The sequence below is a fragment of the Perissodus microlepis genome, chromosome 12, assembly GCF_051167445.1.
Source record: "Perissodus microlepis isolate ML-2025 ecotype Zambia chromosome 12, ASM5116744v1, whole genome shotgun sequence".
Lineage (NCBI taxonomy): Eukaryota > Metazoa > Chordata > Actinopteri > Cichliformes > Cichlidae > Perissodus > Perissodus microlepis.
The window spans coordinates 4,383,876-4,408,570 of NC_140472.1; the positions used below are offsets into that span (position 1 = coordinate 4,383,876).

Sequence of the window (24,695 nt, forward strand, 5' to 3'; positions counted from 1 at the left end):
CGCTTTGCTCTGCTCCGAGTCTTGTTTTATATCATGTGTGATGAATCCACCCAGGTTATTCACTCACATTGGAGTTTCATTTAATGCTCACAGGGAACATTTTACTGTGGAACTACCTTTCAACCAAAGAAATATTTTCAATGAAAATTACTGAGTGGATTGTTGATACCAAGTGGGATAGCAAAATTCCGAAATGTATTTCATCATGGTATTGAAATCACCTTCCTGATAAAATGCTTTCTGTTACACCAGGAATGTTCACATTAACTTAAAATTTACTTCAACACAATAATCATTTAAAACATGGGGAGAGTCCGGTGAGTGTACATGAGGAACGTGCTCAGAAATCAGGACTCATCTGACCAACTGTCCAATTCTGATGAACCTGTGTGAACTGTAGCCTCAGTTTCCTGTTCTTAGCTGACTGATGTCTTCTGATTCAAGGTTCTGCACGTCATGGTGTAGAGATGCTCATGTCAGCTTAAAGCAGTCAGACTGCTCTCCTCTGACCTTTATGACTTCTGTCATCAACGATGCATTTTCACCCAGAGAACTGCCGCTCACTGGACATTTTCTGTGAGCTTTATAAGGCCAATCATCTAAAATGCATTTAGCCCGGCCATGTGGAAGCTCAGAAGCAGGGCCATATCCAGAGGTCTTGAAATGGGGTGGACGGACCCGTGGGAAATAAATTTATATCAAAAATAAGGACCAAACAAAAGCAGTTGAACATTGAGTTATAAAGTTATTAATGTGCACAGACTTCCAGCCTCCAGCGGCCCTTTAACAGTATGGGGCCCCAGTGAAGCACAAGTCAGATAATGGCGCTGTAATAAGACATAGTCTGGTTACAATGGTAAACATATTTACCTGTACGAAGTAGGAAAATAGTATCTCACACATTGTTCATCCTTTAGGGAATGGTAGGCAGTGGAACAAACCACTGTGGGGTACATGAGGGGGGAGTCCCTCTTTTAAACCTTACAAAATTAATGTTTTCCATTTGTAACTGAACCAAGAGCTTAAACTGTTCAAGAGACAAAGATGCTGGTATCTCCCAGTGTTAGTGTTTTAAATCTGTACCCAAAGAAAACAGAAATCTAAGCAAGAGGGTCTTTATTCTGAATGAAATCAAGCTTTCAAGTCAAAGGAGGCTCTTTGGGGATTTTAAGATATTGTGTGAATTCAGAACAAGAAGGCCATTTTTTAAAAATTACGATCTCACTATTTTACTAATTCAGAAAAACAGGACTTTTTTTGGTCAAGTACACATACATGTGTTAACCTTTGGCAAAGGAATTTGCGCATATACACCCTTCAGCTCACTGGGCACACGTGGAACAAATAACATTAACTCAGTCAGTCCTCTCAATAAGCTGTGTCACTACACAGGATGCACCACAACCAGGATCCTAGATCTAATAGCCATCATTAGTGTCATTAACTATGCATATGCTTTAATGTGGTGTTAAGACACGCTTATACTGTGAACAGTAATTCACATGACAAGTTGCAACAATTGGTAATGGTTTATAAATTAGTGCTCAGAAAAATTATTATCTGAACACTGTACTTTTGTTTTTAGAGCAGGATGTAGCACCTTCACTGCAGCATGTAAGACAGAAAATTACAAAATCTGTTCTCTAGACTAACAGGAGTGTTGCATTGTTCACACGGTGGATTCTAATATTTTTTTTACAGAGAGTCATTGATTTTTACATGAAAAAATGTAACTAGCTTCACAGTTTTCTGGTGGAACTCATGCAATAGTCGCTGACATCATTCAGTCTGGTTTATCACAAACAGCGTTCCACGGGGGTCAGTACAAAGCCCCATCCTGTTCACTTTGTAAATAAAAGGTGTAGATAACTGGGGCAGTATTATCATAAACCCTGAACTGATAATTAGTCAGTTAATTCAGATACAAATAACTGCATGTTCTTCTCCAGATCACACATGAAAAATCTAATAAGTGTGATGTATGTAATATTAATATTATTTATGTGACCAGAGCCAGCCCAAAGTTTTATGAGTAGAATTTCATTTAAGGCCCCCACCCCTAGCCAAACCCATCAGAAAGTGCGCACCCCAGCATCACCAATATTAACATTTTGTGCATACGTGATAATTTGTGCATTATGCATTTAATACAACCATTATTTAGTGGTTTATGGATTAGTAGTGTGCTGGAAAGAAATAACCCATCAGACAATGAATTTTTAAAACCAGTTGACTGTTTTAATTGTTTTTTAAGTGTAGAAATGAACAAAACAGAAGCAAAGAATTGAAAAAAGGCCTGAATATTATTTTTTGCATCACAAAGAAAACGTTTTTTAATAGACGATATTAAATAAATGAACCAGTCTGACTAAGGAACTGACAGGAGAGTAACAACAATAATACCTGTGGTTTTTAAACATTACCTAAGCTCACCACACAGTGACTGAACTGAAGGTTTGTTTGACACTTCTAGTTAACTAATGCTATTGATGGTAAACGTTAATGATAAATAAATAGTATTTAATTCCTGAGAGGGACAAATCTTTTCAGTTAATATTGCAGCCCACTAAATTTTTTTATTTATTTATTTTTGTTTTGATTGTGCATAAACGTGAGCCCAGCTCTGACAGTGAAAATCGTGAAAATCATCAAATTAGTCTCATTAAGTTGTCTGTTAACATATTTATCGAAAATATTGTGCTTTCTCCGGTATGATTACCTTTTACATGAACCCACAAAAATATGGCATGTTATGTGGTCTTGGGGGCCCCCTGCTGGCGTAGTGTGGCCAAACCTAATTATGTCAGTAATTGAGATAATTAACTGAGTAATAATAGAGACATTAAACTGCTAATGCACTGATTGTGAAGTGAATGAGGCACAAATTAAGAATGTTAAACATTTTTATTTATACTGTACGATACAGATTTGATAAAGAAGATGAAAGTTTGTTTTCTTTTATTTGAACCAAACAGTGCATCTCTTTCAGTTAAATATTGTTCAGGTTACCAGTCATTGTTGACGAAATACTAAATAATCCTAACGCAGACAGTCTGTATGTTCAAAGAAATTTCCTCCGTATTTTGACTTATACGGATGAAATGTAAAATAATATCCATTTTCATGTATGAACATTTATTTAGTAGACATAAATTAATAGTTTATATTATTAAGATTATTTCAAAATTACACCATTAAATTCATTAATATTTATTACGTTACTCGTAAAAAATTAAATGAAACGCAGTTGTAATAATGGTGCAGTATTTCTTTGCAGGCATGTCTCTAGCCACCATCGTCCCGTTCTGGGTCCTTTCATAATAACAACATGGCCGCGTTGTACAGAGGCAGACACCGGTGGAAAAGGATTAATTGTTTGCACATATTTTCAAGAAAACTGACAGGTGAGGTAAAATTATTATGTTGGGACTACATGAACAGGTATTTAAATTTGATGGTATCAACAACTGAAAGCGTTTTCCTGTCAACAGACAGAACGGAAAATGTCGCCAGCAACACTGGAAGTCCTGTTATCTAATGTTACCGGGGTCATTTCTGTAGCTTCTTTAATTCATGGTCACTTTATGCCAGTTTTAGTTTCTGTAACACTGGAAAACGCTCTTTTTCATGGTAGATACTGCGCTGATGAGTAACTGGCTAATTCCTGAGAACTCGTTGAATTTTATATTACCAAACAGGAGCTTCATCACCTAGTTGTTCAAACACTCGTTAGTTAACAGCTAGTGCTGTAAAACGCTCTAACTACACCCTCATTTGTGTTTTGGGGGAATATTTATACTGTCAGCAAGAATAACGACAGCATGTTTACTTTAAGATTAAATTCAGACACGACGTTTCAGCATAATGATAATTAATATTAATAGTTAAAGTTGTCTTGTAAAATAATTCAAGTGGAAAGGACTGCTGTACCTCCCGTGGACGCTGTGTAGTCTAACACGTGACGGAAATCTTTCCGAACCAGGTCAACTGAGGAATGTTTTCAAATCCAGTGTCACGGTGTACAGAAGTACAGCTTAAAAGTGTTTTATTGTCAATACAACAGTAACAGATCCACAACTTGAGTTGACCCCTCAAGTTGTGCTCATTGTCCAAGACTCATTCTGTCTGTATTTATAAATTAGACAGCAATTATTTGCAAACCTTGACACTCTCTCTGCGAGTCAGTCCAAGTCAGACTGCAGCTGTTTGCAGAAAGGTTGACTCCTATCAGGGGACCTGTGCAATCACCTTGGAATCACAAATGGTCTTGAGCGTGCAACACCCTCAAGCTGTGGCCAACAATTCACCTCAAGTTCCAGTCACTGACAATATGTGAAAAAATTCAATACAGTCAAGAGTCAGCCACCATTTTTATTAATTATTATTATTTTTGTAGATGCAAGCAGGTTGCTGTCCTTTTTGCACTTATGTGACTGAGTCATTAGCTCGTTTAGATGTTTTTTATTCAAGCCGATTGAATGTAAGTTTGCTCGGCTATTATTATCTCAGGATGGCAATGTGGGAGATGAGCCCTCTAATTTGCAGTATTTCAGTTTATTTCTTAAAATATCAATATTTGTTGTTAGTATATCCCCATGTAAAATATCACAATAATATGCTGTATCAATCCCCCCAACTATTCCACCCTTCATAATTATACTGTGGCTACTATTGATTTTATATTCTCATGCAGGGAAGTACGACTATGACCTGTTGGTTATTGGTGGGGGCTCTGGAGGTCTTGCCTGTTCCAAAGAAGGTGAGGTGTTATCCTTGTTATTCCTTAATTTTTCCAGAGGCATTTTTGAGGAACCTGCTAACAATATGATAACATTTTGCAGCGGCACAAGTGGGACAGAAAGTGGCTGTGTTAGATTATGTGGAACCATCTGCCAAAGGTGAAGTACATTTTACAGAGCATAGTTTTTCAGTTATTTCTACCAGCTGAAACGCTGAGATTTACAGATGAGACTGAGTCTATTTCACTTTGTCTAACAGGTACCAAGTGGGGTCTTGGTGGTACGTGCGTTAATGTGGGATGCATTCCTAAGAAGCTCATGCATCAGGCTGCTTTACTTGGGACTGCAGTCAAAGATGCTAAGAAGTATGGCTGGCAGATCCCAGACACAATCTCCCACGACTGGTAGGTCTCACCCAAGCTTAGTTGCTCTTATGTCTTACCTGGAGATAGGAGCACAAAATGAATAGCTCAGTGGCACCATCTAGTGATGTAAGTACAGTAAGACAGGGTGTCCTCTTTTCCTCTGCAGGTTCGTACTCATTTTTAATCAATAAATTCAAACTTCCTTAAAAAAAAAGACAAAATTAAGAAATAAAAAAAAATGCATTAAAACTTTATTTGGTCTGTCTTTAAAAAATAACTTCTAAAGTGTTTAAAATCCCAGCAGTCTGGTCTTTCTTTTCCCTCTTTGCATTGTTTATTGCTGCAGTGCTGTGGTTGGTTTATAGCATTACCCCTGGTGTGTTTTCCAGGCCCACCATGGCTGAGGCTGTTCAAAACCACGTCAAGTCGCTAAATTGGGGCCACAGAGTTCAACTGCAGGACAAGTGAGTGACAGCAGATCAGCTGTTATCATTATTTAACTTACTGATTTCAGTGATGTTTCAGTTAGTTAACTCTTTTAGTAAAGGACATAGTGAGTCACTCCTCACAGTCTATTTGCTTTTTTGCAGCAATAAATGTTAATATTTGAAATAATTGTGGAACTCTTAATATAACTGCATATGTTTTGATTGTCTACAATAATTAGTGCGTAAAATAGATATGAAATGTTTTTCACGTGACACTCTTTATCCCTCCCTGTTAATTTTCCATTCTATACTTTCCATAAGATACTTATAAATATTTACACACCAGCCTAGTTCCATTTTCTTCTTCTTCTTCATGGCGTCATATTGCTGAAGGCTGTACATTTCTGTTACACACACCACACAGCTGAAGGATTGATCGTCAGTGACCACATGTTGATAGAGTGACTGGCTGTAGGGCAAACAGGTGTTAACCTCTGTGAATGTGCCCAAGCTTCAACCACAAAGCTTTCAATCCAGTGAGATCATTTGTTTGGGCTCGAGTGTTAATGTTACTTATAGGAATTCTTTTTTTAAAAAATAACAATTAGCCAAAAGGGGATGTTTTTTTTAACTACAGGCAAAGCAGATACAACATGCAAGTGTTTGAACAGGTCCACTTATGCTGCTTCGTGTTCTGCTTCAATAAACATCATTTAATACTATGTAAAAAATATATATATTGTTTACTGTTTTGCAGGAAGGTGAAATACATGAACCTTAAAGGAAGTCTGGTGGATGAGCACACAGTCAGAGGACTGAGTAAAGCAGGGAAGGAGGTGGGCTACAATATTAACTGAAACTGGCTGTTGGTTACTGAGAATATAACGTGTGGCGTATATCCCATTTTAACAGTATTTCTTTAAGTCGTTTAATTTTTCTTGTTTTCGCTGGTATATTATAAAATGTACATTTAAGTAAAAGAATGTTAGTTTCGATGTCTCGTTAAAGAGAATCTGTTATGATAATTTCCACATAAGCCTTGTTTAGGTTATACTAAACTTTGGTGCTGTACATCATCAATGGTCTAAAACAAGCCTTTGTAGTGCCCTGCTTTCTTTTAATCCAGCTTTCTTCTACTTGGAAACAAAAGAGTTTACAAGCGTCTGTCCTCCCATTTAGAGCTTTAAGCCTGACTTGATCATATTAAGGAGATGCTCTATCTTTAACATCATACGCAGTCAAGAACAGAGAAAATATGTCAGAAATGGAGTGCGTACAGTGGTCTGAATTTTAGTCGTGTTTCAAATGAGCATCTAATGGTATGTATATATCCATCAGTCCATCTGTTCTCTATTGCTTATCCAATTCAGGGTCCTCGGGGGGGGGGGAGCCTATCCCAGCTACTATAAGGCGAGAGGTGGGGTACACTCTGTATATATGATGGAAAATATGGAAGACTCACAAAGAGCGCCGCTTCCATCAACACCATAATGCTGAATACTGCAGGGACCACTTGCTTTCATTTGACATTTCCTCATGTTTTGAAGGAAATGAACAAAAGCTGTTATTTATCACTTCCCTCTCCTCTTCTATAGACCATCCTGACTGCCAAGAACATTGTGATCGCCACAGGTGGACGGCCCAAATACCCCACTAATGTAAATATGCCATAGACCTAATATGCTACACTCAAGGAAACTGTTCCCCCTTTGTTGTGTTTAACATTATCTGCAGACCTGTTGACTGATAGATTGATATTTTTGTTCATAGCTTTAACTGTTGTTGCAGATTCCTGGAGCAGCGGAGCATGGCATCACCAGTGACGACATATTCTGGTTGAAGAAGTCTCCTGGAAAAACGTGAGTGCACACGAACACACATCTCATATGTGGCCTCCATGTTGCTGCTGCTTCCAAATAACTACAGGATTGTCGTCATCATTCTCTATACATTACGCTACAGTGAAAATAGAATCGCCAACCTTTGCAGCTCTATCGCCGCTCTACCCACCGAGCTACCTCGCTCGCTGACATGGCACATCTCGCCTGTCACGCACTGTAATCATTCATCGGGGACATGCAGTTTGTTTTTCTCCCTTCCTGTCAGCCTGTCCTCGCCTCATGATTCAGATTAGCAGTGTGCATCCTGACCTTTAGAGAACAAGCCCTTTAATCCAGCCATTTAGTGCCTGTCACCACCTGGTTAATTGGTCTTTCCCTGACGTTTCCTCTTGGCACATCGCGCAGATGGTGACTAGTGGTTGTGGTGTACCTGGCTGCGGAGGTTGTTTGCTTTGTGATGATAGATAAGCAGAAATAATTATTCAGATAATAAAGCTCCATATAAACATAAGCATGTAGTTATTAACTGTTCATATTTACAAATGTTTTTTTTTTAAATGTCGATTTTATTGATTTGGTTTTGTGACTGTAGCAACCTGTTGCGTTGTCTTGTTAAACACCATCAAATATTTGTGTGTGAAACTGAATTATCCACTCAGAGAGACCACTTGAGCTCAGGAAGTCCTTTGATGTAAGAGAGCGTTGGTTAATGGAGTCCTCCGACTTCCCCGCAGGCACACAGTTGTGCATTAGCATTAGCATTAGCCTCCTCGCAATAGGAACTTAATCACACACTGTAGTGTGAGCTGAAGGTGTTGTCTTGTCGAGGCATCAGCTGTGTAGGTGAGGTCCGGGAGGTTGTTGCTGGAGGCAGAGCTCGTGTAGAAGGGGGTTACAAAGGGAGTGATGGGTGTCTAATGGACCTTGAAGCAAACACACACACAAATGACAGATCTGGCTTCGGGGCCAGAGTCCAGCCCTACCTGGCAGCCATCAGCATGCTATCAGAGGAAAACAGTGAGCATGTGCCAACAGGACATTGATACTGGTGTGGCACAGTATTTGGGTTTTTGTAGTGGCTCCAACCTTGTTCTGTGTTGTGTAGTGGACCACATGTAGCATGAAGAGGTCTTCTGTGTCTTTTTAGAGAAATGACGCAGTTGCAGAGCACAACATGTCAGAATGAAACATGAACATAGTCATGAATAGACCCACATACGATACCTGCTTCTGTACAGAGACAAACTGTCACTTGATCATTTACGTTAGCGGTTCTCAAACTGAGAGCAAGTCTGTGGTAAAAAGCGAATTTTTCTTGAGATAGAAACCCCACCGTTTTGGTTTCAGAGAATTTTCAAATCCCCACTCAATACCTTATCGCTTGTATAAGTCAAGGTCAATGGTCCTCTTTTGGGCCAGCTTACTGTCAACAGTGTATCCCTGTGCTGTAACCTAAATACCAGCCCGGCCTCGCATAGCTCTGCAATAAAGTGCAATAATTGGGCCCAAAGAATGTATTTTAACATCACTTTCCAAAAGTCAAAGGCCAAAAATGTGTATAAAAACACATTTCTTTTTCACAATTCTTAATGTAAACCATCAATTAATATTATCTACATCCATTCATAGTTAGAATGATAACTTCCTTTATAACTTCCCCACATGGATGCACAAACACACAGTTTTATGAAACTGGCCCAAAAGTGTTAACTTGCACCCACAGTAAATACACAGTACTACATTTGCATTATTCTCATAAATACCTTTTATTTTAAATGACTTCTAATTCTGATAAAAAGTAGGAATTGCAGAAAAAACAGTTGAAGCTAAAATGCAGTGTCATTCAGTTTTTTTCCTCAGTTTATCAAAGTAAATGCATCAGTTGTTATGTTGAGGACTTTAATACTGAAATGCTAGTTAAAGGCAGTCATACTGTTACATTATAATCCAGCTGTAACCTTTGTCAGACTCACCAACAACAGTAATCTAACATGAGAGAGGAGATGACATTGTGGCCAACCTGAAATACTTTCAGGACAAGTAAGCAGCTTGTAATAAAAAATATCAAACTCCTACTGTCCTTTGTAGCAATATCTGCCGACATACTCAACAAGGACGCAGAAATATCCAAATGTGTATCTTATTCCTGGCTTTTGAAGAGCTACCCAAGGTTAACTGGCAGCCACCGACCGCTGAAAGCACAGCTACTTCCTCAGGAAAAAGGCCTTGGCTAGAGTCCCCATCAACGCGCTACCACTGCGATCAGGAGCCAAGCCTCAAGCAATGTACATGTTTCTTGGGTGGTTCCCTGTCCAACTTGTACCTTTAAATAAGATTAAATGCTTTGAATTTTTCCTTTTATTACTGGATTTTTTTGTTTCTTGTTTTTAATCATGGTGATACTCTGGCCTGTGAACCTAATGCATGTTTACTAAGCTGATGTGAATTTCACAACCTCTGATTTCCCTCAAACGTTGCCATTATTGAAGAGGGTCAGTAGGGTTGTAAAGGTTCAAATCATCATCATCCTTTTAAAGAATGTTTTGTATTTTTAAAAGAATGTGTTGCAGCTGCACAGACCAGTCAAACGTACTGTCAAACACAATGGAGCAGAAGAAGAGTTGTGATGGGGGGTTGGGGGCTGGAACCAGGTTCTCAGTGATGAAAGTGTGGAATCAAGCTAAACCTCTTTGCCTAATCTTCTTTAAGCTACTACACAATACATGTTAAGTGCAGCTGTGCATTGCGTAGACGTGGGGAACATGGGCACTGATGCTTTCAGTGGTTAGTGATAGCACGGACAGAGGTAGGATGTGCCGCAGGCAACCAGAGCTGTCATGTGGAGCAGACGTAAGGGAGGGAGGTCTGTTTTGTGATGCTAAAAGGGGCCTCATCCATGTGGGTGATAGCCTTCACTCAGCAGGAAGATGGGTGGACTTGAGCCCTGAACATGGCACACCCCATCTGCGGGGATTAGCCTAAACGCCGGCAATTAGATCTCCTCAACGCTACAGATCTCAGCGTGATTACAAGCGTGATTCATCTGGACCACACGCGAGCACAGAGCACACATAGTTTTTACTGTCGCTGTTTTCTGCATTTTCTTCACACGTCCTCACTCGCGAGGTTATGAAGTTTTAAAATTCCCCACCTGTCTAATTCGAGGATTTAAAGTAAAAACATTTTGAGCTTTTAGCTTTGGATTGGTTTTGTTTTATTTGGCCAAAGTGAGCGGCGCAAATGATGAAATGTATCTTTATTGCATTGTTAGTTTTGCTAAGAGCTTCTCTGTATTTGTGTTTTGCAGACTTGTGGTCGGAGCCAGCTGTATCCTTTTGTCTGCCACAGAGCTGGTAAATGAACCCATTGTGTAAGGTGTGCTGATCATCAGCTGACAAATGGTGAAGTTGTTGCCTTTCGGCATCTAATAAAATAAAAAAGCTCTAGTCCTCAACCTGATGTTGCTCAGATGTAGCTCTGGAGTGTGCAGGCTTTCTCAAAGGCATCGGCTTGGACACCACAGTGATGGTTCGCAGCATCGCTCTCCGGGGTTTCGATCAGGTACTGCTCTCTGAACCAGGTTCTGTGTATTCTGGGCATTGTGATAGAAAAATTTTCCATGTTTGAATTTGAATGTTCTCTTTTGGTGCATACAGCAAATGGCAGGTCTAGTGACAGACTACATGGAAGCCCATGGGACCAGATTCGCATGGAAATCTGTCCCAAACAGAGTAGAAAAACTTTCCTCAGGAGCCCTGCAGGTCACCTGGACTGACACCCAGACAGGGAGCGAGCACAAGGACACATTTGACTCTGTGTTATGGGCAGTTGGTGAGTTTGTGTGTGTTAGAGGGACATCTTGAAGATCAATTGGAGATCTGGAGAGTTAGAAACTCATTATGTGCTTACTGACTTGACTTGATTCTGACACAAGTTAGATAAAGATTCTAGACTTGACCTCTACCTGACTGTTGTGAGCCTTGAGTTCCTTGAAAACATATTGGCCTTGATTCTGACATAGGCCTTCTTGTCCAATATCAGTGTCTGACCTCACAAATGTGCACCTGGAAGAACGGTCACAAATTCCCATATACACACTTCTAAACCTTTTGGAAAGCCTTCCCAGAAGAAATGGCATCATATTAAACCCTATCTATTAAAAATGGGATGTCAATCAGGTTCATATGCATGTGACCGCAGACGAGTGAATACGCTTGGCAATATAGTGTAACTCCTCATTCTCTATTTTGTAGAGCTTTTACTGAGACTACATTTAATAGTCTCTCAGTGTAACCACATATCCCTGTAATGAAACTCTGGTGTTACTGTTTTCTCACTGCCACCGGTTTCTCTGTCATCTAAAATAGAGTGCAGTGTCAGCAGATAGCACATGAATCAAGGCTGAAAACAAAGTAATAAAGACTGAGTGATGGGAATGGCCAGGGGAAGTGTTAATCACCCACTCCTGGCTCTCTGGTTGGAGAAGGGCAGGATGCACCCAGGCACAGGGTCACTACGTTCCCCTCTTTGTTCTCTATCTCTGCTCCTTCCTGCCCGTGCCAACCTTGCGGAAACCAACCTTGCATCTGTCACTGCCATCCCTACTCATAACCCTCCGCCTGCCATTACCAGCAGTCGTCCTCCTCTTCCTCCTCCTCATCTATTCATGCTGTATTCTATCATTTCACTTCTGTTATACCAGCAGCATGAGTAACAATGGAAGGAATAACCGTCCATCAGGGCCACAATTGTGGGTTTGTTTGTGTTGCATGCTTTCAAAGGCAACACTCTGCTTCCAAAAAACTGACCAGAAAAGTTTTGAGTGTTTGCGTGAGAGAGAAGGGGGATCCCTCGGCTCAGTGCGTGTGACAGCAACGAGGATGTGCGTGACCCTGCAGCTGAGATGACGTTCTTTCTTCCCTCCCGCGACTGAATTCCCATGTCGTCCTCTCAGCTTTAGACTTATGGTGTGAATGTTTCCACTGAGCGCGCGTATCAGCAGACACTTGTGAACATGTGTGAGACATTGCTTAGCTCATGTTTCCTTCTTTGTTTAGAGCGAGAGTTCAAAGCCTTTACATTTTAGAACTCAACAAAGTGTAAAAATTAATTTACTCCCAATTCCCCGTACACAAAACACCTCTGTATTTTGGCTTGTTTTTATCGTCTTCACATTTTTCACTATTTGCAACAACACTGTAGTTTTAACGGGTTTCCAGAAATTGTCAAAGTTTCCTCTCTTTTGGTGCCACTAGCTGAAACCCCTCTGAGGCCTGTATCTATATCAATGACAGCTTTTGTTCCCATACAGTAAAGTGAGAACCAGTAACAATGTAGCTTCTGCTCTTTGAAGTGTGGATGCAGGAGTTATGAGTACAAGGCCACTTCCCTTTACTGCTGCCTTACACTAGAGGCCAGGCAGAGTCCCAGGCCTCTGTGGAGTTATTAAAGGCCAGAGGGGACCAGGGGACCGTATCACCACAGTCTACCACATCCTTCTCTATGTCCATGCCTCCCTCCACCTTTCCCCCGCTCCTTCCTGACCTCATGGCCGCCGCTCCTCTGTCCAGGTGTGCCCACAGAAACACACCAGGAAACAGAACATTTGCACATTTCCTGTCATGCATACAGACAGTGGGCACATTAGTCTTCTTCCTCACTGTCCTCTGCACTGCTCAAGGATTGAAAACATTTCCTTTTTTTTTCTTTTCTGTTTTATGAGATTTTGTTTCAGTTTAGTTTCTTTGTAAGTCTTCAGTTTAACACTGCTGACCTGCTCCACTTGGCCTGTATGAGTGTAATTTGATCCGATTTGACTAAAAGTGCTGGCAACACAATCAGCTAAGCCCACAGTTGTCATCACATTTCAATTAAAATGTTGCTGAAGTGTGATTGTTGCAAAAAGCTACATGTGCTCACATTTGACCAGCAGCTCTCGACCCTCTGACCGTGTTCTGAGGTTGGCAGAAAACATTTTGTTCTTACAGGATTCTGTCACGCAAATTAAAATACTCAGTGAGGAAATTGGTCATTATTAGAAAGATGTTCAGTATGGTGTTAGAGCAGAAGCTATACATACAGTATGGGCGGTCACATTATAGTGTTAGATTTGAGTTTTACACATATAATTTCTTTCTTGTTTATAGAATAAATACATTGAGGTGCTCTGTTTTTTTTTCTAGTTACTCTGTATAACCTGATGCCTCAAGAAAAATTCATCTATTTCATCTTTGTTTATATGGTTTATATTATTGATCAGGAAAGCATCCAATCTTATTTTAACTTGTGCAGTTACAGGCATAAAGACCAGATATATAAAAAGAGTCTGTACTTACCGCTCAGAGTTTATTGATAATTGTTTTTATAGGCTAATTTGGACAGTTTTTCATTTTAGATTAATTGAGAAGTGCTTTTATTTGTCGGTTGCAGTTTCCCACAACTGAGATGACAGACCTTGCCGACCGTACATACAATACACAAACATCACACACACAGATATTATGACACCATAACACAATGAAAAGCACAGACAAGCAACATGGGAAAATATTCCAGTGTGAAAATATTTTATAATCTAAAGTATACAGTAACTCAGTGACAGACATGTATTTATGTCGGAGAGATGAATCTTTTGAAGCAGGATATAGATCATTATCAGAAGTCTCCTTGTAAGCTTACAGCAGAACTAGACTAAACAAGTGAGAAACAGTAAAATTTAACCTTCCTAAATATTGTCTGACACTCCACGGTATATACTGTTTTATTACCATATATACAGGCTGTTGTAAACTACTTGTTAAACCTAACTGGTTAAGTTTTACCTGTTGACTTCTGAAGATTCTCGAGAGGTCTAATCTTCCAGCTGTGTCAGCCATATCTCTTCATGGCCTTCAGCTACAGATTTGTTAGGAAGTCTTTATAAAGTTTTTATAAATCTATTCATTCCTAAATGCAAATATGAAATAGAGTTGCTATAGTAAATGCAGTTAAATTACTCATGTCACATGTGATGACACTTTTGAAATTACACATTAATAGATTAAGTCGTTAATAAAATACATTTGTATATTACAACTAGTTTGTAGTGTTTTACTTTATACTTGTAAATACTAATTGGGACCTGATGTATTCCTAATTTTAAATTAATAATACAGAAATTAAGAAATTAAAAATTGAATTGAAAAAACCTAATTTAAACAGGAAAAAGATACAATGTCTAAGTTTTGCTACAAATCACTACAAAATATTCCAACTCAAGAATGACAAGTATTGCAGTGTTTGGGTCTCACAGGACAGGAAAATATTTAGATTTCCGTCTCTCGGGAATAAGTAATGACTGGCTAACTTCCCTGACTCCTCCTTCTCTGTGCTCTCAATCCCATTAAGCCACACATGCTGTAGAGCCCTAGACAGGTCCCTATAGCCCACCCCCACCAGTCTGAGAGGAAGGGGAAGGACGTTGTTCTTCGGCTCCAGCCAGGAAAAAGGGTCTCAGGCGTTTGTTATTTTTGCTGTCCGATAGCATCTACATGGGCACCTCAGGACTGGGTGTTTATTATTGCTACCCATGCAGGTTGCAAAAAGCTATGCTGAGAATGGGGGAGCATGTGGTCCATGCTCCATCACCATGGAGACTTGGTGTTGACAGCATCAGTCAGCCATCCCCCAGGAAGTGTCAGAAATTGCACCTTGGGATATCCCAAGGGATCAGGGGGATGCCCATGCACAGCTGCTCATCAGCTGACCAGACTTCGAGTTTTTGCCTTATAATCACTGATAATGGTACTGTTTAAAGACGAGATTTATCCAATAAAAGGCAATCTTAAACCTAGAGATATTAAATATACAGTGATGTAAAATGGAAAAAATATCCTATTTGAGATGCTAATACAATTATTTAATGAGTTTATCCTAAATTTTATTAAAGATGTTCAAGGTCCTTAAAAATGTCAGTGTTTTTTGGTGTTCTCCTGCTTCTGTTCTGCCAAACTTAACTTTTAAGGAAGCACACAGATTATTAGTATCTAGACTTCTCACAGAGGTCCAGTGTAACGGCTGAAATTTTGGGTATAAAAATGTAATTCAAGTTACAGGTTTTTTTATATATACATATGCAGTAGTAATTTAATAATGCCCCTCTGTTGTTGTTGTTTTGCTAATATTTCTTAATAACTTCAGGTAGAGCTCCTGAAACCAAAGCCCTGGGCCTAGACAAGCTTGGTGTTCAGCTCAACAAAGAGACGGGGAAAATAGTCGTAGGTCCTGATGAGTCAACCTCGGTGCCAAACATCTACGCTTTCGGTGACATCGGTGAGGTAAGCTTTGTCAACAGCAGACACTGCTTTGTTTTAAAGTGGAGAAACGGCACTATGCTACAGTGGCTGAAAGTCCACACCAATCCCAATAGACTGTATAATACTTTGCATAGTTTAAACAGTTGGCCCAGAGATGCCTCAGTTCTGTGATGTTCACAAAATATTAACATGAAGTTAATGTAATTCTGTGGTGATCACATCATTGTATGTCAGCAAAGTACGAGCTGGTTGTTGTGATTGAAACAGTACAGCTATTATTTCTTATACTGGTGTTTACTGGAGAGAAGACGAGCTAAAGTTGGAACTGTCTAAGTGGATGGTCAAGAGCCTCTCTGAACTTGCAGCATTTCAAGCAAAATCTTTTCCAGGTTTAGAACATTTAAAAATGACACCAAGTGGACTTAATAAGGGACTTACTTTTCTCTTGGTAGGTTATTACTTTTAAAACAGACACTTCAAACCAAAAGCACTATTAAATGCATAAGACTATATTTAAGTAATATATAAATAAAATATAAAGTAAGAGGCAACTTAATATAGAAAATAAATAATTTCTAGTTTCTTCAAAATTACAATTTGACTATAGAAACGTTTGTGTTTTTGTATTTTATATATATCCTGAGTCAGAAATGAAATTGAACATGTACTAACTTCCAACTAATAATTGCTAAAATAAAGATTTAATGTAAAAATGTTTTACAGTCATTCTCTTTTTATAAATACTTTGTAAATTTGTCCAGACCATACACTGTGGATGTTAAAATTTTCTATAATGGTGGATGTTTAGTAGGTAAACACTTGATTACTACTGACACAGAAAGTATGAATGCTGAAAACTAAATATTTGAACCTGCCGAGATTAAAGGAAGTAACTGCAAAAAGGCCATTTTTTGAAATAACCCTTCACAGCCACATCACACAAGATCAGATTAGTAAAACTTTAAGAACAGCAAGAAGTCTTTTTTTTGTAAGACTTCAACAAGCCAGCTTATATTTAAAAGCTCTGAAATGTAAGTCTCCACTAACAGCAAGAATACAGCATTTTTTCATTTTGCTAAAAAAAATAATAATATATATATATAGATATAGATATATATAGATATAGATATATAGATATAGATATATAGATATAGATAGATATATAGATATAGATATATATATAGATATATATATAGATATATAGATATATTAGTACTACTTGAGCATAACGAATAAAATAAAATTATTAACTTGAATCCCTTTGATGTTTGCCCTTCTCTACTGCATGATCACTGCAGACAACATCATCGCAGAATGCATCTCTTTGCACCAAATAGCAATATTTTCTATGCAAAGTATAGTTTGAAAACCCTTTGTGCCATTTATTGTTTTCGTGTGGACAAAGTGGATCTCTGTGCATTACGAACGTGCCAAACATGTAACTGCAGGACCAGAGTAACCTCCAGGAAAAGAAAGCTTTTCTCACATTGTACTATAACACAAACAGTTTAATGAATATTTTTTTACAAACTGCATATGTTTTCTATCTTGAAAGTCATAAAAAAAAGACAAATAATTTGCATGATTAAAATTTCGACAGCTTCTTCTTTTATTTCATTTTTCTATATTACAGTATTGCATCTTTATTCATTCAGTTTGACCTACAAAACTGAGCTGAACTCTGATTAAGTGAAGGTGTACAGCGAGCTGGGCTTTAACAAAACCAGCACTGGGTGTTCCAAACTGAACCAGCCGTGTTAAGACTAGTTAAACCTGCAGCATCTAATGTGTTGGTTTCCCCCACCCCCCAACCAGCTGTACTTCCTTCCTGCCTCCAAGCCTTGTTGCGCACACCGGCAGAGCTTCTTTTTGATTGACAGCTGGCTGTGATCAGTTGTGCTGCACCCTAAACTGACAGTCAGCTTTACACAGCATTTGAAAAGCTCAAGGATTGATATCCCTCACAATTAGTCCAGCACTTTGATTTTTTTTTTTTCCTTTCCCCCTTCCATCTGAGTGCCAAGAAATGCATTATAATGACGCATGCCGTCTGGTGTTTAAACACTTACAGGAATACCAGAGAGCACGGCTGCATACATTGTAGGAGATGCTTTTGAACAACAGGATGTGTGGTGGTAATTTAACAGGTTGAAGTCATGCCTTTAGAATTGCCCCGCAGCCCTACTGTTTCCTGCTCACTCCAGTTCTACGTCTGTCTGTGTATGTATCCGGAGCCATGCGCTTGTCTCTTTTGGCATCCTTTCAAAACAATAAATGCAAAAACACAAAAGCAGAGATTGTTTTTGTAAGTGAGTGAGACAGTGTAAAGGTGCAGCACTTGTTACTTGTGTCACTCCCTGACTCAGGATTTTTCCTCTGTGGATTTGTGCTAATGTATTAATGTTACTGGTGTAAAAAGGAGATCTCTAAGATGACTTAAATTTCCAAGACACACTGCTGAAAGTACTGCAGAAAATAACAGCTGAGACTGACCACCTGTAAACCAATAAAGACAAGAATAAAAGTCTGAGCACAGAATGTGAGGAGGACATGTAGACGAGCCCTTGAATCTGTGCTGCATTATTAACTGAATACAGAAAAATCATTGGTGTATGCATTATAAAGTTTGCATGTGAAGTTCTGCATGTCTGGCTTATAGAGTCAAGAGCCTGAAGTGGAATTGTCTGAACTCGCATGTCACTGGTATGCTGCTGTACGATGGGCAAGAAAACAGCACCTCAGCAGCTGAGTGTAGATTTGCCTGTAATTATGACCGTTTCTGCTCAGTCTAAGAAATGACAGTCTGAGCAAGACTGTGAGGGTGGAGCAGAAATCTTGTTTTAGAGCTGCAGGAACTGGAATCGTATACTGGACATCGCAAGTGTCAAATTTTGCTCGTGGGCCTTTAAAGATTTATGTTATTTTACTTTCTCAGATTGCGAGCTGGCCTGTTTAATTTGTCTGGTGTGTGTGTGAGAGAGAGTGTGTGTGTGTGTGTGTGTGAGAGAGAGTGTGTGTGTGTGTGAGAGAGAGAGTGTGTGTGTGTGAGTGAGTGTGTGTGACACAGATTCACTGAGTTCAAATTTTCTTCTGCTTTAGGGGCGTCCTGAGTTGACCCCGACAGCCATTAAAGCTGGAAAGCTTCTGGCTCGCAGACTGGCCGGTCAAAGCACTGAACTCATGAACTATGACAACGTAAGACGCACAGAAATGCAAAAAAATACATACAAACACACACACACACACAGAGCACCTTTCTTGCTTGTTGGGCCTTTTGCATCTATACATTACGCTTCTTTTGTGTGTAATTATGATCATTTCTGCTGTTTCCGTGGTTGGAGTCTCTTATGTACTCCCCCATCCACCCCCATATGATTCATAACATAATGTGTCAGCATTTTCCAAAACATCATCATTCTTCTTCCTATGTATACTCTATCATCCATCAACAAGTCTTAATGAAGGCTTTATTATGATTGTTTGGGTTCGCATCCTACAAGAGACTAACACAAGCCCAAGACTAATAAGCTGCCGTCTATTTGATGCGATGTTCACACCATATTAATCTGTTTGAAATGTGTCACTATTTGTATAATGTAGCATTCTTAGCCTTTTTTTGGGGGGGAAGATTTGACATAAAAAGCAGAGTATTGAGATTATCCGACCCAAACGATGTCCACGATAGAACGGACATTTTAATTCTTGGACTTTTTAAATTCTGTGTGTTCTTATTTTGTGTGACAGGTGCCCACCACAGTGTTCACCCCTCTCGAGTACAGCTGTGTAGGTTTGTCTGAGGAAGAGGCTGAGAAAAGGCATGGAAAAGATGGAATAGAGGTAAGACTATATGCTATAAGCAGCTCATGGCAGCTGATTGGTAAAATACTTTCTGAATGGATTTGGAGTATTTTCATATATCCACATTTCATTTTTTTTTTTTTTTTTCATAGCTGAATAAATATATGCAGGACTAAGCATATCTACAGTCCCTTGCTGGATGCTTATAGCTAAAACACACTAAGCACTAAGATTAAAGACATTAAATAGATTAGAGCTGAACATTCTTCTAAAACCTCACTCAGGGTGTGACTGAAGTGTGTTAACCTATAGATTACTTAAGATGTCACTGATGGTACTAAAATAACTTAAACCTTGACATAAAAGGTCATTTAATATAAGTTTCATGTGTTTAATTTAAGTGGTCTGTAAGGTGGTCTCCCCACACTATTTGTTAATGTAACAACTGCTGTGGCAACAAACTGCATCTGTGTCTATACCTTCACTCCATTGTTGTCTTATTTTCTGGGACAATACTCGATGAATAGCTGCGTCTCACACACGCTCAAACAGAATGACACCGGCAGAGCCCAGCGGCTTGTTACTGTCAACATTCTGCATTATAAAAAAACACAATGGACTCTAACACCTAAGCAAACAGTGGCACACACAGGTACACAAAGCCGTATTTTATCTGTTTGTGTACGTGCAGCGTGTGCCAGATGATGGGCAAAAAGCCGCACAAGATCATTGATAAACGGTTTAGCCGCCGAGCTGGGTGCTGCTGGAGGTGAGTGACAGGTGAGCAGGAGGCCTGATTGAGGTGTGTATGGGGTGATGACAGGCAGGCTGAGATCTGAGGAGAAACTGCAGCACCGGGCCCCGACAGCTGCACGGTCCTCACGACTTGTGTCGGCACGTTCGACGGTAGAATGAAACGCGCTAATGCACATGTCTGTGAGGACTTTGAAATCCAATCAGCATCTTAAACCAGCACTGAGAGTGCTTTTCTTTTAGGCAGACTTTAATTGTAAGACAAAGTACAGTAGAGGCTACAGACCTGATATATTTTTTGTTCTCAATTTAAAAAAAAAAACCCAACAAAGTCTGCATCTAATTCTGATTAGCGTTCAGGTATTTGTTGCACTGTTGGAATTGAAAGTTTAAAGTATTTTTACCTTTTCAAAAGAAGAGATCATCATGACTCTTGCCTTTTAGACTGATTTCAAATAATTCTATATATTTCTATTTCTCCTTTTTCTACGATATGTATAGATCTACCATGCTTTCTACAAGCCCCTAGAATTCACTGTTGCAGAGCGTGATGCCAGCCAGTGTTACATAAAGGTAAGGCTCGGCTGCAGACTTTTCTGTTGGTACTTTAAACACCATACAGCAGCTGAATAACTAATGGCTTCTTGGCTTCAGGTGGTATGTGAGCAGGGTGGCACTGGGAAGATCCTGGGTCTGCACTTCACTGGTCCAAACGCTGGAGAAGTCGCACAGGGCTTTGCTGTGGGCTTCCAGTAAGTTAATACGTCCTCAATCCTCTGATCACTCTCAGGAGCCTTTTCAATGGACCTACAAACACTATTTTTATCTTCCTGTGGTCCTCGGTGGATTTAACTGTTGATTTGAAAGTCTTTTTTTTAATGAGACAAAATATGAGGATACAGTGATGCCATGCCATGCCGAATATCAGTAAAAGCAACTTGAAGGGACTACTTGTTTTTGTGTTTTAGGTGTGGGGTGACATATTCTCACCTGATACAGACAGTTGGAATCCACCCCACCTGTGCAGAGGAGGTGGTCAAGGTCCACATCACTAAGCGCTCTGGCTTGGATGCCATAGTAACTGGCTGCTGAGGTTAAGCACCTCGGTCTCTGAACACACAGTGAGCACGCAGGCTCCTCGGGGCGAAAGCAGAAAGTTAGTTAGCCTAGGCTTATCCTCCACGTTCTCCTCCTAGCTCTCCATTTCTAGAGGGCCCGCTGTTTACGCGGCTGGAACCTGTGAATCAATGTCTCTTCACAGGCTGGTGATGCAGGTTATCTTCACTGATACAGCAAGTGATAACCGCAACTGTTATCATACAATCTACACAAACGTTGTGTACATGCTCTAAAATCACCCAGCTATAGATGTGAGGTTCATGAGAGGCCCGCTACAGAGTGAGCGTCTTTTAAATAAACAGGCTCATCAATCAGGATTACGGCCCGCGGTGAGAATTTTGTTGAAACCGCACGAGAAATGTAGACTGGGTCCGAGCGTTCTTCTGAATATATATATTCTGCAAATATTGTTGTTTCTCTGGCTGTACTTCCTGACCATTAGTCTTGTAGGTGACACATACCATACACCCCACCCGCCAACACCATGACACTGATGGATGGCCCCAGGGCCTTCGCCACAGCGACACCGTTCCATTTCCCATGGACACACACAAATAGTCGACGGGGCGCCTGTCAGTCAGCCAGCAACCTCCTGGGCCGGGGCACCCCTGCTTGTTTAGGGCCCAGCAGAGCCCTTTCGTTTTCCCTTCTGTGCGCTCCACCATCTACACGCATGGAAGCAGTGCAGTGGAACTACCAGTGCGTACTGTCAAAAGCTGTATGGATGCCACATCCCAGGCACGGAGAGCTCTATCTATTAATTAGAGTGCTGTGAGTGAGAGCTTTATTACAGCTGCAATACTCAGCCTCACCCAGAGGCGGCACTGTTGCACTCCAATTCTCCCCCCTTTTTTTTTTCTTTTTTTGAGAGGAGCCAAGAATGAAAGACAGGATAGTCAGTGGATAAAACATAAACCTGAATACATTCAGGCTGCACATTTAATCCCTTTAATCCCTATAAAAGATATGTGCTTTTGAATGAAGCTGGAAGGCAGACTGGCTTTATTGGAGCCAAGCTGATAAGGGTTATCTGTTGTGTATTTACATGGATGGCAGGTTAGTTCTCAAGAGTCATCACCTTTGAAGATAAGGTGAGTTGTTTATATCAATAAAGCACTAATGGACCCCCACAGTTTGCCAAAGTGTTCAAGTTTTCAACCTGCTGCCTGCCGTAGACATCTTGGATTTATTAAGTAGATGAGGAGGGAGGAGGCCTGTCAATAAGGAGGCTTTGCTACAGAAATGGAGGTGCCTAAGAGGAGGGTGCTCAGGGTAGTTTATTTTTATTTGAAGTCTAATCTGCCCAGTCTGATTAATGATTCCGATGAGGGGAGTGACAGCGTGCCAGGAGATGGAGAGATGAAAAAGAGAGAAGTAGAGAGAGCTTCCAGGTTTATTTGGACCCGGGCTGGAGGAGAGAGAGAGAGCTTCTGCCCTGGTTAGGGAGGGATGAGGTGGGTGGTGGTGGGGATTCCTGTGTGCTCTGTTCAGGGCTGAGGTGCTGACTGAAGGACCCTGACCTCCGCTCAGCAGGAACAGCTTGACTCTATCACTTCGAGCACAGAGGGCTCATATGCTGCGGCACTGCATGGCAGGGGCCTTTGGAAAGGGAAGGGGGGGGAGACAGAACCGTCCAAGCAGCCAACCAACACAACGCAACACCGAGCGGTGCCCGGGGTAATTGAGTCCATGTTCCTGTGCTTAACGAGCCACTTCAGAGACCCCAAGGGTGGGCCCAAGGCAGCGTGAGGGAAGTCGTTGAGGCCATCAGTGTAACTGTAATGTCTGTTTGCTTTTTACCCTCCACTTCCCTTCTGCTTTGTCTCATTTGCTCTGTTATTTTACACACAGTATGGCTGTTCACACGCACAAAAATGAAATGGTCAGTATTTTCTTTTACTAAACCTTTCTGTCCAACTTAAATCATTTTTGTTGTTGCTGATCAGTCACTCAGGGCCAAAGTTTTGACCAGTTAGCCTCAGCTGTGCTCTGCAGGGGGTCAGGGTTCAACTTTCAGGTCAGCCAGCTAATGATGACCCACACTAAAAGCCAAAACTGGAGAGTGCAGGTCTGATGTCACCTGGCTGCAAATGTTAGTAGCTGTAAATAGAGAAGTGTCATTTTCTGTTAAAGCTTTGTGATACATAATTTATCTGTAAAGTAATAACACATTTGGTTGCACTGTCCCTAATAAAATAGTGATGCCCACTGATTTACTGCTATGTGCCTTAAATAAACGACTCATTGGTAATAGAAAGGGGGAAAGATCCACCTGAAAGCATTTTTAAAAGGATATTGGAGAATTTTGGTGAATGTTTAAGCTTAAAGAAGTCAACATTAGTGACGGTATAAATCTGAATTTCTGTGGGTCTATCTGAAAATAACCTACGTGGCTCAGTGTTAATATCAAGCAGTGTCACGAGGGATGGTTCCACTTTGACCCTGAGTTGTCTCTGCTGACAGGCACCTCACCTCTACAGCCCTGTCACTCAACCCTCTGCACCAACAATGGCAGAAATTCCACTGTGTTTGTTTGGTTAAGGACCGAGCTCTCCGAAAACCCCTGAACCTCCCCAGGATCCACAGCAGCCTCATTCACCCTAGGAATGAAGTCGGTGTCAGTCCTAACCCAGACAGTGGGAGTAAAGTTCACCCGCCGTCTCAAGAATAGTCAGCCCCATTTAACAATTGTCTCTCTTCTGCCGCTCCACAATAGAGCAAACAGGCTAAATCCACCTTGAAATGCACTTAGTAGAACATGTCAACATGCCAGGGTGCGCTCAGTCCTACGCTCCGTCTTAATCCAGCCCATTGAGCACTGACAGTTCTCTGTGAGTCAGACATTCACGAAGTCTTTGTCACTTCAGGTCTTGAGCTCTAGCATCCAAAGCTGCTGGGAGAGCAGAACCCCTCGTACGCATGTTAAAACACACTTGCTGGGTATGCGGCCTCACAACGAGAGCAAAATCCTCGGGAGGAGGGGAATTGGATACATACCTTGTGTAAACATGAACAAAAAAATGACGCTTGGAACAGAAAACAGCTCAAAACCTAAGCGAGGATTATCTTGAAGAAATGAATAGGGGCCAAGTATGACTGCCTCTTGTACTGCTTGTATCTGGCTCAAGAGCTGTCAGCCTTAGTTGTTGCCTGCAGGGACCGGATGGAGTGCAAGGAGTACGATGAGGGCGGGGGGGCCTCCAAGCTCACCAAACTGGTCTCTTAGACTTTGACACTTTCTCCCTCTTCTGGCGTCCCAAGTTTGAGACAGTTGCTCATTGAAGTCAAGTATGAAATCTGGTGGTTGACCCGTGAAGAATGTTTAGATGAGGCTTCACTGACTTTACACAACTCCACA

The 24,695-nt window shown here is 40.6% G+C and overlaps 1 protein-coding gene across 1 annotated transcript; it reads left to right on the forward strand.

Annotated features, from left to right (window-relative positions):
• Positions 1 to 3,315: 3,315 nt before the first annotated feature.
• Positions 3,316 to 23,549, forward strand: txnrd2.2 (thioredoxin reductase 2, tandem duplicate 2). Its single transcript, XM_084946093.1, has 17 exons — positions 3,316 to 3,404; positions 4,694 to 4,759; positions 4,842 to 4,898; positions 4,999 to 5,143; positions 5,494 to 5,568; positions 6,290 to 6,368; positions 7,128 to 7,190; positions 7,321 to 7,391; positions 10,681 to 10,700; positions 10,843 to 10,934; positions 11,030 to 11,204; positions 15,552 to 15,688; positions 18,767 to 18,862; positions 19,412 to 19,504; positions 20,720 to 20,791; positions 20,873 to 20,970; positions 21,187 to 23,549. Exons 1-17 carry the CDS (start codon positions 3,329 to 3,331, stop codon positions 21,314 to 21,316), a joined length of 1,545 nt encoding a protein of 514 aa, XP_084802219.1. The 5' UTR covers positions 3,316 to 3,328; the 3' UTR covers positions 21,317 to 23,549.
• The last annotated feature ends 1,146 nt before the right edge of the window (positions 23,550 to 24,695 follow it).